A 15,060-nucleotide genomic window follows, 5' to 3' on the forward strand; every position below is an offset into this window, starting at 1 on the left:
TCTCTCTCTCTCTCTCTCTCTCTCTCTCTCTTTCTCTTTCTCCTTCCCTCCCCATTATTGGGGGTTGAACCCAGGGCATTTACACTGGACCACATCCCAGCTCTCCCTTGCTAAGTGACTAAGTTGCCTAGGTAAGAGTTGAACTTGGAATCCTCCTGCCCCGGCCCCCCACCCCCAAGTGCTGAGGTTGTAGCACATGCTGCCATACTTGGCCAGTCCAGCTCTTTCTTTAAGCCGTATGTCACTGCCCACAGATCTGTTCCTTAATGTGGCACGAGGCTTTAGCATGCCTTCTCTCTGTTTGCTGATGGATGACGGCAGCTGAGGGGGCGTGTTTTGAAGGACTTTGGAGCTAGAGGCAGACACCCAGGTTTGCTTTGAAGGGTATGAGTCATCCGGGGGTCACTGGGTGTGTTCGTGAAAAGGCTCCTTTGCCAAAGACTGACCAAGGATTTGTCTGGTCACTAGCACAACTCAGACCTGCCTGCAGTTCTGCTTTTTTGGTGCTTCCAGTGGTGTATCCACTGTCATCAGTTAACTCCCCCATCTGCCAAGGAAAACAAGCTTCTACAGAGAACAGGTCCAAGGATTTCACCTTGCTGTCTTCTTTTTGCTAAAGAGACTGATGCTTCTTTATGAAAGGATGCTTTGCTGCTGGTTTGTGGAATTATGCTGCAGAGAATGGAAATCATTTAGATTGATTAGACCCCCTTCCACCAGTAAACCCACAGCTCTCAGGTTGGGGCTTGGGCTTGTGGGGGTGACAGGAATGTTCCATGCAAGTCTGGGAGGAGGATGCTTGGATACTCCAGGGAAATACCATGAGCACTTTCCCTTGAGAGAAAGGTAATGTGCCCTGGGAGTTGCTTCTGAAGTCGTTTTCTAAGTCTGTAGCTTTACAGAGCCACTTCTGGGCTGGGGGTGGGAATGATAAAGGAGGAACTTAGTATTTGTTTGGTGAGGAAGTCAGGGATGAAAAAGCCCCCAGTGTATATCTGTAATTTCAAGCTATGATAAGCGATGTCTTCTTTGGTTTCTTTCAGCTTCAGCATTTGGTAGATCTAATTTGAAGTGAGTTCCAGAGAGGAAAAGACCAGGTAGACAAAAATGTGAGTAGGCAGGATGTGATGCTGCTCATCCTGCACTCAGGAGGCTGAGGCAAGAGGATTGCTGAGAGTTCAAGGCCAACCTGGGCTACAAAGTGAGTTCAAGGCCAGTCTGAGCTGCATAGCAAAAACCTGTTTAAAAAAAAAAAAAAAATCAAAAGTAGCAGGTAGGACTTTGAGAGAGCCTGAGGGAGGCGCTGTCATTCTTAGGTGTCTGTCCTCCTTGTCACCTGGGGTCATGGCCTCCTGCCCCCAGGTCCTGCCTCACTCCAAGGCTTCCTAGATCTTCAGTTTGTCCCTTGTATAGGCATATTGTCAACTGAGCCCTGACACTGTTATTCAACACCAAATATTTACTGAGTACCTAGCAAAGACCATGAATGGCTTTGTGTGGTTGGAATACATCTATAAACACAACGGACGGGTGCCTTTCCTTGTGGGGCTTACGTTGTAGAGGAGACAGAAAGTACACACTAAACACAGTAGATCAGAAGTTAACAAGGGGCCAGGGAGATGTCTCAGTAGAATAAGCACTTGCCTGGCAAGCACAAGGGCCTGCGTTCAATCCCTGATTCTGCAAAAAAAAAAAAAAAAAAAAAAAAAAGTTAACGAGTGCTGTGGAGAAGGAACAAATGAGCTGGGGAAGTGATCAGGAGCGTGGGTATACGTGGAGCAGTCAGGGCAGGCTTCGATAAGCCGATCTGAGCAGAAGCTTTCAGGAGTGAGCTGGGCATGTAAGTATCGGGGTACAGTCTGCCGGGAAGAGTAAACAAAGGTTAATGGCCTTAAGTGAGAGGACGACTGGGACTGGCTTGATTCAGGAGCCGCTAGCAGGCCAGGGAGCCTGAAGCAGGAGGAATGCGAAGCACTGTGGCCAGAAGAGTGCAGGCATGTGGGGGTGAAAGTAGCCGCAGCCTTGTTGGCCCTGCAAGACTCTGGCTTTCATTCTAGTGACGTGCAAAGTTAGGGAAGAGTTTTGAGCAGAAATGGCATGATCTTAGGCTTTAAGATGATCTGTCTGGCTACTGCGTTGAGAACTGATTATCAGGATGCAAGAGCTGGTAGGCACCAGTTACAAGGCTAAAGTCATTTTTTATTAATTTTATTGAAAAAGAAGTAGCAATGAGACACTTTCAAAACAGGTTAGTAGGACAGTTACAACAATTAATACATTGTGTATTGTCTTCATAGTAGTTATTCATAGTACGAGATGCAGACATGATATCTTGTCTAAACACTATTGGTACAAATCTTTCTTCTCATTGAACTAAGAGAAAGTAGCTGTATATCTATCCTAACTATTATATATATATAGTTTAGTTTTGTCAGAGATGGGTATACCGTTGCCATTCAAATATTGTAGATGCATGAATTCAGCAAAATAATCCAACATAGTCCAGTAGACCATAATAGCAGTGGGTTATCCACAGAACTGGCCATGTCAGAAGTTCTTGACTTGAGCCTTTTACAGCTCAGCATATTAATATGGCTTTACTTTTTATACCTCGTGTTTATACTTTTCTGCTGGATGGTTAAGACCAAGATAAAGCAAGACCTATATAACAAAAAAAAAAAAAAGTAACTTTTGTATCTGACAAGGTCAGTCAAATCCCCTTAGGATTTACCCTGAAACCTTGCAGATCTTTTGTCAGTGTCAAGGTCTAAAGTCTTTTTTTTTTTTTTCGGAACCGGGGATTGAACCCAGGCCCTTGTGCTTGCCAGGCAAGTGCTTATTCTACTGAGCTATCTCCCTGACCCAAGGGCTAAAGTCTTGAAGCCATTTTTTTCATGTGTTTGATACAGGGTCTTACTATTCAGCTTGGACTCATAGTGATCTTCCTGTTTTCAGCCTCCCCAGTGCTGGGATTACAGGCATGTGCCACCACGCCTGGTCTTGGTGGCCAGCTCAGTATGCCCTGGGGTATGGCTGGCATGGCAGGCGGTGCCAGGATTAAACCCCAGTCCCTGCGCTTGCCTAAGCAGGCACTTAGTTTGCTAAGCTATCTCACTGACCCCCTTTGAAGATAATTTTGATCCCCATCTTTGTAACTGTTAACTCTACCCAAACACCCAGATGCTGCACGCTGCAGACCGGGGCTTCCAGTGAGGGCCTCTCTGGCTCCTGGGATCCTGACCAATGGCAGACTGGACTCCTCAGTGCTCAGAGTACCTCAGGCTGGAATCCCCCCATGAGATATGCAGAGTGTGCCCCGTTCATGTCACTTCCATCGCTACCACTGTCTCTGAGCAATCCAGGATATTCAACCTGAGCAAATAGAAGCAAAGGGCTGCCATTTACTGAAATATGAAAGGTTGTGAGAAGAGCAGATTTTGAGAGGAAAATAAGCTGAGTTTTGAGAATGTTGAAGTGGGATATCTATTAGATACTCAACTGGAGCAATCAAATACACCATATCAAACAATCAAGTATACCATACAATTTGAAGTTTGTGAGAGAGAGCTGGCTACAGCTAGGCTCTGAAAGGAGAGGAGGAACTAGCAAAGGAGGTATGGAGAGAGAACATCAGCGATGTTGAACTAAAACCAAGAGAACTAAGAGCTCTGGAAAGCAAAGTAAAAAATTATATAAGTGAGACAGGGGAAACAGCTCACATCAAATGCTGCAGATGGGTTAAGATCTGACTGTTGGATTTGGTAGCATGGAGGTCACCGTGGCCTTAATAAGAGTGACTAAAGGGGAGCGCTGGGGCAAGACTGACTGGCATGGGTGTAAGATAATGGGGGAGATGGAGAGAGAAGAACTGGAAATCACAAATGTGGGTTATTGGGGTAACACTCAGGAGTGAGTGAAGCCCAGGTATTCCTTCCCTCTTCCTGGGTTGGGAGTGTGCCAGTCAAAGGGCGGCAGAGAAGTGGGAGTGCCCAGAGGGCCCCGCCATGTGAGGTTGGGTCCCTGAGCCGGCTGAGTTGCTGGAGTAGTTGCAAACTTCAACTATTTCTTACACACTCCACCCCAAGATACTTGGGGGGAAAAGCAAATGTGACCTTCCACCAAGGCCTGTCTAGCCAAAGCTCTGGCAATGGGGAGAAAGACACCCTGGATCACCCACGACACGTGATACAGGGACACGGGGGCGGGGGGAGGCGAAGGTTTTGGAGGTGTGGTTCAAATTGGTGAAGTGGAAATTTAAATTACTTGCCTGCCAATCTTGGTTCAGACAAAACCAGGCATCTGCCAACAATTTTCACCTACTTTCTGTATCTATGTTGCTAAAAACCAGGAGCAGAGAGCACTTCTGCCAAAACCATTGAGTTTTGCTAGTCTCAAAGCACAGCTGGAGACAACCTTGTGTAAGACAGGGGACCAGTTCTTCCCTGCCCCCTCCAGGTCCTTCTTTGGATCCTCCATCCCTTAAGACCCTGATCCTGGGTGCTTTAAGCCTGGCCCTTCAGCCAGAACCTCCTTGGCAGGATGCCTGGGCCTGGAGTCTCCGCATGGGGCCACAGCATGTGGCAGCACTGCAGCTGGGCCTCTCAGAAATAGGCACAGTGGTGGGAAAGGACAGAGGGAGGCTCCTCTCAGCTCTGAACTCTGAGGGGAGAGTGCGCAGGGACGCCAGGAGAAAGAGGACTAAATGAGATCAAAGGCAACTATTAGTCTCGATTGTTTTGTAGCTAGTAAAGAATAAAGAGGCTTGAGAAGCACTCTTCTTCATCGGCCAGTAATTGCCATTTTTATAGTGTGTGACAAGCTGTTATCATTTTTGGTGCATTCCTGAATGCCCACCCTTAGTCAGGCCAGCAGCTGTTCTTGTGTTCTCTCTTCTGTTGCCCAAGGAGAATATCCGTTTATAATCTTTAACAAGTAGCTGAAATACAATAGGTGACACCACAGAATATGCTCCTTTGGAGAGGGGTGGCCCACTGAATGACTTTTCTATGGGAAAAAGGTAGCAGATTCTAGAATTCTGAGGAGACTTAGGTTGGGTGATTTGGGAGTGTAGACACCTGAGCACCATCTACAATCTTCAGGACTAATTCTGCTTTTTAATTTTTTTAATGTATTTGGTTGTTACAGGGTCTCACTACACAGCTCAGACTCTTGGTGATCCTCCTGTGTTTAGCCTTCCTGGTGCTGGGACATAGGCATGAGCCACTATGCCCTGGACTCTGGCCAGCTCAGCATGTCCTGGGGACAGGGCTGGCATGGCATGTGGTGCTGGGGACCCAACCATGGTCCCTGAGCTTGCCTAAGCTTGCCTCAGTGGGTACGTTAGTCCACTGAGCTATCTTGCCAGCCCCCCGATTTTTGTTTGTTTGTTTGAATACATTTATTGGATACGGGGTCTTGGGGCTGGGGATTTGGCACAGTGGTAGAAGCCCTGGGTTCAGTCCTCAGCACCAAAAACAAAAAATAAACCTCCCCTAAAAAATAAATAAACAAATAAATAAACCTCCCCTGGATACAGGGTCTCGCCTGGTACCAGGGTTTGAACTCAGGTCCTTGAGCTTGTCAGGTAGGTGCTTAGACCTCTGAGCTATCTCCTCAGCTCCCCTAATTCCACTTTTTGACTGTGGTAATGGGAAGGGAAAGAGGAAAAGTGGACCTTAGCACTCCCTGGATCCCTTTGGGTGCCATCTAGTCGGTGTGGACCCTGTCCTGGTGGCAGGCTACCTTGTGCTCAAAGAGGCAGAGAGCAGGCACAGCTGGCCATCTGGTTAAGCACTGGCTTAGTGTATTGGGCAAGAGCAGGCGCACTGATGTGGGAGGCCTTGAGCTGGACTGACGGGTGCTCTTTTCTTATGGGCGTTTTTGTTTGATGTTCTGGAGATTGAACCCAGGGACTCGTGCTTGCCAGCCAGGCGCTCTACCACTGAGCTACATTTACAGCCCTCCAATTTTTTTTTTAAATTCTATTTTTCCTCTATTTTATTTTGGATATGGAACCATATACTATGGTTCAAGTTTAATAGATAGAATTTTTCCATAGAGAGGTGGAGTCTCTCTTTGTTTCCCAGGGTACTCTCGGGCTTCTAGGCTCAACCGGTTCTCCTACCTCAGCCTCCTGAGTGGTTAGGACTAGAGGCATGTGCCCCTGTGCCAGGCAAGCCAACTGATCCCTTCACCAACATTTTCTTTGGAGGGTGGTGTTGCTAGAGCTCCAACCCAGGGCTTTGGTCATGACAAGCACGTGCTTCACCACTGAGATACACACCCAGGCCCTGGCCCAGCCCCTCTACTAATCCTTTCTTCTTTACACCTCTTGACACAAATTCATTCAGTGTATTTTTTTTTTTAATAAATGTCACACATTGTAGTTTTACCTCTAGCAGTTTTATTTATTTCCTCTGTCTTTCATGTCTTTAACTTTTTGTAATACTGTATATGTAATATAATTACAGTAACTTTAAAAGGTCTTTATCTGCTATTTCTAACATCTGTGCAAGTTATGGGTCAGAGTTGGTTTATCTATTTACTATGAGTAGCATTGTTCTACCTTGCATTTTGATATTTTTTTAAATTGGATTCCAATCTTGGCAAAATTTTTTCGGTATTCACTGCTAGATAGATGATTTTTTTATTCCTACAAATATCCCACACTCCAGCCCCCTTTTGTCAATATTGGGGTACATGAGGACCCTTGAGCAACCTCCCTAGCCTTTTTTTAAAATTTTGGTGCAAGGTCTTGCTAAGTTGTCCAGGTTGGCCATGAACTTTCTCAGCCTCCTAAGTGTCTGGAACCGCAGAAGATTTCTATAAATATTCTTGAGCTATGTTTGGGTATCAGTGAGTACTCTTGATCCTTTTGCATCTTATTGTAAATAACTGTCAGGTAGGACTGGAGTGGCGTTCAGCCTCAGGCTAACTATACTCTGCCAAATGTTGGGTGAGTCTTGAGATCATTCTATCTGGCTTCCTGGCACATACACTGTATGAATACAATAGATTGAAAATTTTGCATTAGTTCTTTCCCCTATTTCAATTTCTTTTCCCACAGATATGTGCTGAGCAGCACTTAGCTGAAAGCTTGAGATATCCTGTGCAGGTGTCTGGGTTTTCCTGTCTTGGAAGTCCCCTATTACCTGGATTCTATGAGCTCACCTGTCCATTATGGCAGCAGATGGAGACCCATGGCAGAAAAAACACCAGCATTTTGGACATCCATGGTCTAGTCTCAGCCAATGATTGTGAAAAGAGAAACAGAAAGATTACTAAAGGGAAACCTGATGTCAAGTTACTGAAATCCCCATCTGCCTTTAAGAGTAATACTTTCTTTGAAAGGAATTGTGGACTGTGGGCTGTGCTACGGGTCCTGGATAATTACCCTTCAGTGACCCCTTGGCGACTGCCATGCATGGTGGTGTGATTTAGGTGGTCCCCAGCTGGTGCTCATTGGAGAGCAAAACTTAGAAGGAATAGATTGAAACTGAACAGTGAAAAGAGGCATGGGCTGTGTGGCTTCTAGGTAACTGTAGGTGCAGCTGTGGTCCTAGATGTCCAGCTAGCCGTCTCCTGCAGCGCTGCATGCTCCCCACCCCTTGGTTCCTCACTGGGCGTGTGGATGTTGATGGGGAAACGTGACATGGACCACCACATGGAAGATGTTGTCAGGTGTTGACAGCTTGTTTTCTGCCCACAGGTGCCTTTTTCATCCCCTACCTCATCTTCCTCTTCACCTGTGGCATTCCTCTCTTCTTTCTGGAGACAGCACTGGGCCAGTACACGAGCCAGGGGGGCATCACAGCCTGGAGGAAGATCTGCCCCATCTTTGAGGGTGAGTAACTTTGCAGCTGACTCCAGGGTAGCTTCATGAGTGTGGACAGACCGTATTTGGGGTGACTGAGTGGGGAACAGCAGTTCAGAGGTTAAAATGCGACTCCGAGCCTCTGGTAAGATTGGCTCATGGGGGTCAGGGAGATGGCTCAGTAGAATGAGCGCTTCCCTGGCAAGCGCAAGGGCCTGAATTCAATCCCCAGTTCCGCAAAAAATAAAAAAAAAATCAAATAAATAAATAGCGCATGGACTAAAAACAGAGCTAGTCACCCTCATCAGAGGATGAAGCCATAATAGAAGTGAAGAAGGCAAAGGCAGTAGGTAAGTAAGTAGATAAGTAGAGCTCAAAGCTATTTTTAGCTGTAGGTAGCATAAATATATTGCAATAGGTTTGCTTTTTTTTTTTGCAGAACCGGGGATTGAACTCAGATCCTTGCGTTTGCCAGTCAAGCGCTTATCCTACTGAGCCATCTCCCCAGCCCCTGGGTTTGCTTTTAAAGTTATTCTGCCAATTGTAAAACATTTTGCCAATTTACTAAAAGTCATTTTACCAATTCTAAGACATTTACAAATACCTTTATTAAATATTTTGTATTTTTAAAGAGAACACAAAAAATAGTAAAATAAAAAAAATAAAAACCAAACCCACATTAGCAATGGTATAGAATGTCACTAGAAAAAATGAAAGGAACTCAGCCGTTATTGTTTTATTGCATATTGTTGTCTTCAAAGTCGTTGTTCAGATTACCAGATATGAACCTGTAAAATTGGTCAAAAAATTGTAAAAGATTAAAAAAGGAAAGAGAAAAAGTTTAAGCATTAACTGCTCCTTTCAGCAGACCTGCAGAAATCAGCAGTATAATTATCCAAGTTATCCTGTATATATATATATTTTTTTTCTTCCTTCTTTCTTTCCTCCTCTCCCTCATCCCAGTTGTTCCTTCCCTTTGAACAGTTTCTTTCCCTTTCACAGTATCCACTGGATATTTCACATCCTGTTTCCTCGTCAGGTTCTTACACTAGGGAGACAGTACAAAAAATGTAAATGAGAAAAACTTTCACTAATCGTTCTATCATCTTGACACGGTAACTGTAATTTTTATGGTGTTTCATTTCATTGTTTCTCGCTAGATAGGACTTTCTCTAGATTTTTATTTCAGAATAACCATAGATTTTCAGGAAATTACAAAGCTAGTACAATGAAGTCCTGTGTATCCTTTGTTTAGTCTGCCCCACTGCCAACATTTTGTACAACTGCAGTACAGTGGAAATGCTGGGGTGCTGGTGTGGTGGCACCACAGACCTATCGAGGCTTCAGGAATTCCCCATTGTCTCGCTCATGTATGGAGGTGTAACCCTGTGTAATTTTGTAAGAAATGTAAATTGGACAATCACTGCCACTCCTCAAGGCTGCTACTGGCCCCTCACTATTCAGGTCTCCCCCACACTACCCTCTGTCCTCACGTTCAACACTACCCCTCCTATCCCTGACCTTTTGCCACCTCTATTCTGTTGTTTATCTGGAGTTTTGCCATTTTGAGAATGTTGCATAAAGGGACCCATGAAGACTAGCCTTTTTTTTTTGTGGTACCAGGGATTGAACTCAGGACCTTGCACTTGCCAGGCAAACACTTATCCCACTGAGCTATCTCCCCAGCCCCAGTAGCCATTTGTGATTGGCCTTTTGCTCTGCATAATAGCCTTCACATCCACCAACCTGTTCAGTTTCTTTCACAAATCAGTGACAGTTCATTGATTTTTCACTGGATAGACCGCAGATTTTTAGCCATTCACAGCATTGGGCTGTTCCAGTGTGGGGGCTTTTTTATCTTTCTTTCTACAGACTTTATAATATGGAATAAGCACAGTTTATATTCTTTTTGCAATTAGTTTTATTTTCCACTTTCTACATAATACTCACTTAATAATTCTTAAATTTTCATCTGTGGAACTTAATAAATAAGCTGCTTGAGCATTTTGGTTACTTTCTCTTGCTTGTAAATTTTCTATATTTTGCTTGTATTTGTTTAGGTAGCTTCTCTACCTTTGGAATTATTTCTTTTTTAAAATTTTATTTCAAATTAAAATTTTGGCTTTTCTTTATTATCATTACTTCTGTTTGCCCACAAATTCTGCAGTTCACTTCTAACTCACATGCTAAAGTTTTGTTTTAAAAAGAAAAAACTAAAGCAAAGACAACAGCAACAAGAAAAATAATGCAGAATTTCAAAACAAAGTGATAGGAAATTAACAATAGTAGTTATATTATACATTCTTATCTTCACAGTAGTTGTGCAGATTGCCAGACACGGGCATGTGAGACTGATCGAACAAGCATTCACTGTGCCTTTCAACAAACCAGTAGACATCAGTAGTACTTCCTTGGGATAAATTTCCAGGATTAGGAATACTGCATGCAAATGGACAATCAACTTGGCACCCTTGATCTGTTTCATTATGTTGTACTAATGACACTGAAGGTGACAATGACACTAGATGCGAGTAGCATCTTTCTCTATATCTTGAGCAACTCTGGATTCTTTGGTGGATCTCAAACCTCAGTCACTGAGACCACCAGGACCTTCTACTTACTCTGTGGCCCAGGTTCCATCTTCAGAGGCTGTGATCTCAACGGTCTGGGGTCTGGCCTAGTTTTGAAACATTGTAGATGCCCTGGGCCCTTCTGATATGTAGGCAGTATGGAAAGCCCTGAGTCACACCCTTTGTAAAAATGTTTTCCAATGTTGTAACTGCAGAATGGTGTCTTATCACTGTGTCATTTTACACACCTGTAATGAACGAGGATGAATATTATATTTTAAAGGTGTTGATTCACGATTTGCATTTCCTTCTATGCAAATTTTCTCTGATTGTGTGGTTTTTATGTTTCAAAAAATATATCAGATTAATTCTGAGGCCTGTTAACTATCCTATTATGGAGGTAGTCTTACCTATTTAAAAAATAACTGGATCAGTGACTTTTCAGAACCTGATGGAAATGAGACGGCACAGGAAGAGGGCCAAGGGCAACAGAGGACAGGAGACAAGCCCCCACCTGGCCTGGGAGCAGAGGGCCAGGGCACTTCTTGCTGAAGGACCACAGAGCCGGAGCAGGGTCAGAGGAGAAATCTGTACCCCATGCCTGGCTCAACTCTACTGTCCTCCTCCCAACCCTTCCCTCCCCCTCCCCCTCCCCGACTCCCCCCCCACCCCACCTCCTGCAGGCATCGGCTATGGCTCCCAGGTGATTGTCATGCTCCTGAACATCTACTACATCATTGTCCTGGCCTGGGCCTTCTTCTACCTCTTCAGCAGCTTCACCACTGACCTGCCGTGGGGTAGCTGCCACCACGAGTGGAACACAGGTGAGGTCCCTTCAGACTCCCCTTCCCCCACTTGCTCTGCTGCATAATCAGGAGTGCAATTGTCCCTCTGTCCCAGGAAACCCAGTCCCTGTGGTTACTGACTAGGAACTGGCCAAGAATATCAAGGAGAATATACACCTCGAGGGGAAGAGCGAGGAGCTGTAGGGCGCTTGCCTTGCCTGTGTGTGTAGCTGTGGCTTTGATCCCCCGCACAGCAGCAAGATAGCTGAGAACTCACTAGTGTTGCAGGCAAAATGTCCCAGACCATTTGCTTTAAAAAATAAATTGATATATTCAACTCATGTATTATGTAAATAGAACTCATTTTTTAAAAAAGTTGAGTTTAGCCCTTTATTTCAATTTGAAATATGACTGATTTGATATATGTACTTATTATTTGTTCATTTGTTTGCTTCTTGTGTCTTCTTTGTGGTGCTATTTTAGGTTTTCATTTCAAATTTATAATTTCTCTTGGCTTGACTAGGGAATTAACTGTTTTATATGTCATCAGTGTAATTTATAACAGCAATTAACTTCTCTGCTTGTAAAACTGCGTGGGCCACTTACAGCGACAGAGCCTTTGTATTGAAAGTAATGACAACAAAAATATCTAGGTTAGGTCTGTTCAAAGGGTTGTCTCTGAGGATGGCCAAGTCCTCTGTCCAACAGTGGCTACTGAGCAACATGACACGTGGCCAGTGTGTCCAAGGGACAGGATTTTTCCTAAATCTAATTGAAACGCCCCCATGAAGTCATGACTGCCCTGTAGGAAAGCAGGCTGGCCACTGTGCTGCTTAGAATCCTAGCTGCATCTTGCTGTCTTTGTCCACATACCTTTCAGTGCTTGTCTACAAGATTACTGTTTTGGAAGAGGAATAGTTAGGTAAGTTACTGAGTTCTGAACTAGATTTTGAAGCTGTTACTTACCAGGGAAAATGTTCCTGCGGGGCTTAGTCTGTGTACTCCTGACCTGCCCACACCTCTCCCTCCTGCTCCTCAAACAGTCCCCTCCCCATGGTGCCTGCTCCCTGTCCAGGCTGTGCTTGCCCTCCCTGGAACCCTGCATCCCATCACCCTGTGCCAGGTGAAGAGTTAAATTGGGCTGGCACCCCACCTGGCTGTTCCTGTATTGACCTTTGCCTTGAATGGCAGGTACGGATCTTTTTGTCTGCTGATTGAGTAGTTTTCCTACCAGGTGTCAAGAGCTGGAGGCAGAAAATCTCCTTATTGCTGTGGCCTTTATGTCTAGCACAGTGTCGGCTGCCTCATGTGGTCTCAAGAAATATTTATTGACTAAAAGTTTTAAAAATCTGTTCTATTCTAAAGTTGTTGTCTGTGTGCTGGTTTGTTTATAACTATGTATGTTGCATCACCCTTGACAACCAGCTTGCCAGATAGTGAATATTTTATCCAGACCTCAGTAGAGTGACTTAATACAATCAAACAAGGCTCTGTGGCAAGACCCTTTGACTTAGGGCAAGATCAGGCTTATCTGCCTTTGGGTTTGTTGGGAGTCTTTGATGCAATTCTGGGGCAAACCAGATGACTAAAGCTTTTGCTTTTTGACATTTTTAACACCGCCTAGCAGGCCTAGTTTTGCTTAGAGCCTAGTGTCATGAATAGTATGGGCCCACCTGTCCTGTCAGGATGAAATGATGCTTTTCTTCCATAGGAAGATGCTATGGTTCTGTGGAGAGAGCCCTGCCCTGGCCTTCAGCCCTTCAGCAGGTGCTTATGGAGGTCCTGCTCTGTCCGACTCTGTTCTAAGCACCGGGGTAGCTAATGGCCAAAATAAAGATCCATATCTCTCTGTAACTATTATTCTAGCTACTGAGACACACCATGAACAAAATAAAAGAGTAATTATGCATCACAATAGAAAGTAGATGTATTCTAGAAGCACTGTGGAGAAGAATAAAGCAGGGTTGGGTTTGGGAGTTTTGGGGGTGTGGTGTGATCTTAAATAGGGTAATAAGGAAAGGCCTGATTGAGATGACTTTGAGAAATGATTGAAGAAGGAGGGGGAATAAGAACTCAGTGACCTATCCAGCTACTGAGCAGAAGGACATGTTAGAAGAGGAGTGGCAAGTGCCGTGGCCCTGAAGTGCACGGGGTTACAGAGTAGGACCAGCAGGGGTGCCAGTGTGGCTAGAGAACAGTGACAGGAAGTGAGGTCAGAGGTGCTGGGGTGTGATGTGGAGTAATATAGGGTTTAGCAAAATCACCCTGGTTACTAAACAGAAAGCTGACAAAAGAAGAAAGGGCAGGAATCGGAGGCCAGCAAGGAGCTGTGAGGCGGTGGTGACCTGCAGCAGGACGCTGGTGGAGGGCAGAGTTGTGGTGTTCTGAGGTAGAACCTACACAGCTTGCTGGCCTGAATTCCAGGTTGCTCAGCTATAGGTGAGCCGTAACAAGTCATGTCTAAGAAGATTCATTTTTTTTTCATTTGTACAATGGAAAAAGCAGCATCTGTCTTAATACTTCCCAGGATTATTACGTGGATTAAATATTAAAAAAGAAAGTCAATGCTTAGTGGCACTCCACAGTGACACAGAAATAATGAGGAGCCACCAGTTGCCAGGCACTACACATTCGTGTCCCATCTGTCTCGGTTACTGTTCTCATTGCCAAGACAAGACACCCGACAGCCGGAGTTAAAGGAGGAAAGGTTTTTATTCAGGTCACATTTGTAGAGATTTCGGTCAAAGGCAGGGTGGCTTGGCAGGGAGGCACGCAGAGGGGACACAGTCTGTGGCAGGCAGAAGACACCGAAAGCAAGCAGCCAGCAACAAGCAATGAGAGCACACTAGTCCCCTTTCTGTCCCTTGTATTGTCTTCAGCCAGGGTGGGGTGCTTCTAATCCTGTCTATGCCAAACCTACCAGTGGACTGATTTAGTAATCACGCCCCCTTGATCTCAGCACCGCACACCCTAGATCCAGCCACCTCTGAAAAAACCGCCATCTATGACCACATGAAGCTTTGGGGGGGACATCTAGACACCAGCCTGAACTTCATCCTACCCCCTCCCAGTCCTCTGGATAGATGGTGGTATCTACATTTTAGAGATCAGTGAAATAACACTGGTGATGTCAAATGGTCACTTACCTAAGGCCACACATTTGGTTCCCAGAACCCTGGGATCTGAGCCAGAGGGCTCTGACCCTGGGCCGAGCTCTTGGCCGCTCTGCTGTATCGCTTCCTTGGAGGCCTGTCCTGTTTGCCAAGGCTGTGACTCCTCCCGGGACAGTGTCCTGGAAAGATTTGCTGACTTGGAAGCAGCTGGCACGTGGAGCACATCCCCTAGGGCCATCTGGCCATGCTTTACTGAGAATATGCATGCAAACACAGCCCACAGTATGTCCGTGTGGGGAGGTGAGGTGGGTCGGCTGCCTTGAGCACACACAGGAGGAGGGTGCACAGACTCCAGTAGAGCTCCTGGATGCCGCCCTTCCATTCTCCTATCCATCCAGCCCTGTTGAGGTGACTGTTGGCTCATGTCTTTTTCTTCTTTCCGGGGACCCGGGAGTAGAGAACTGTGTGGAGTTCCAGAAGACCAATGGCTCCCTGAATGTGACCTCCGAGAATGCCACCTCCCCTGTCATCGAGTTCTGGGAGTGAGTGAGACCCTCTTTCCTTCTGAATGTGGGCTGTGTGTTCCAAAGTCAGAGAGGGGTGGATTCCCAGTGGGCCAAAGGGGAATTTTCATTTTCTTTTGTCCCAGCCTGCACTGAGGGTTCCGTTGTGCTGTGTATGTGGTTAGCAGGGGGCTGGCTTCAGAGATGCCCATGAAGCCTTCTCCCCACATTAGGGAGTACACGTGTGTGCATCCACACTCCTGGCCACCTTCCCTG

The 15,060-nt window shown here is 45.5% G+C and overlaps 1 protein-coding gene across 3 annotated transcripts in view; it reads left to right on the forward strand.

Annotated features, from left to right (window-relative positions):
- The window catches only part of Slc6a13 (solute carrier family 6 member 13), a 43,251-nt gene that overhangs the window by 4,847 nt on the left and 23,344 nt on the right, over nucleotides 1-15,060 (forward strand). For all 3 annotated transcript variants that reach the window (XM_023717668.1, XM_012515226.2, XM_023717669.1), the window contains 3 exons: nucleotides 7,709-7,843; nucleotides 11,067-11,207; nucleotides 14,739-14,823. In XM_023717668.1, coding sequence (XP_023573436.1) covers nucleotides 7,709-7,843; nucleotides 11,067-11,207; nucleotides 14,739-14,823 — 361 coding nt within the window. The remainder of the gene's footprint in view (nucleotides 1-7,708; nucleotides 7,844-11,066; nucleotides 11,208-14,738; nucleotides 14,824-15,060) is intronic.

This window comes from Octodon degus, unplaced genomic scaffold (assembly GCF_000260255.1).
Source record: "Octodon degus isolate 3935 unplaced genomic scaffold, OctDeg1.0 scaffold00054, whole genome shotgun sequence".
In the NCBI taxonomy this organism is placed as follows: Eukaryota; Metazoa; Chordata; class Mammalia; order Rodentia; family Octodontidae; genus Octodon; species Octodon degus.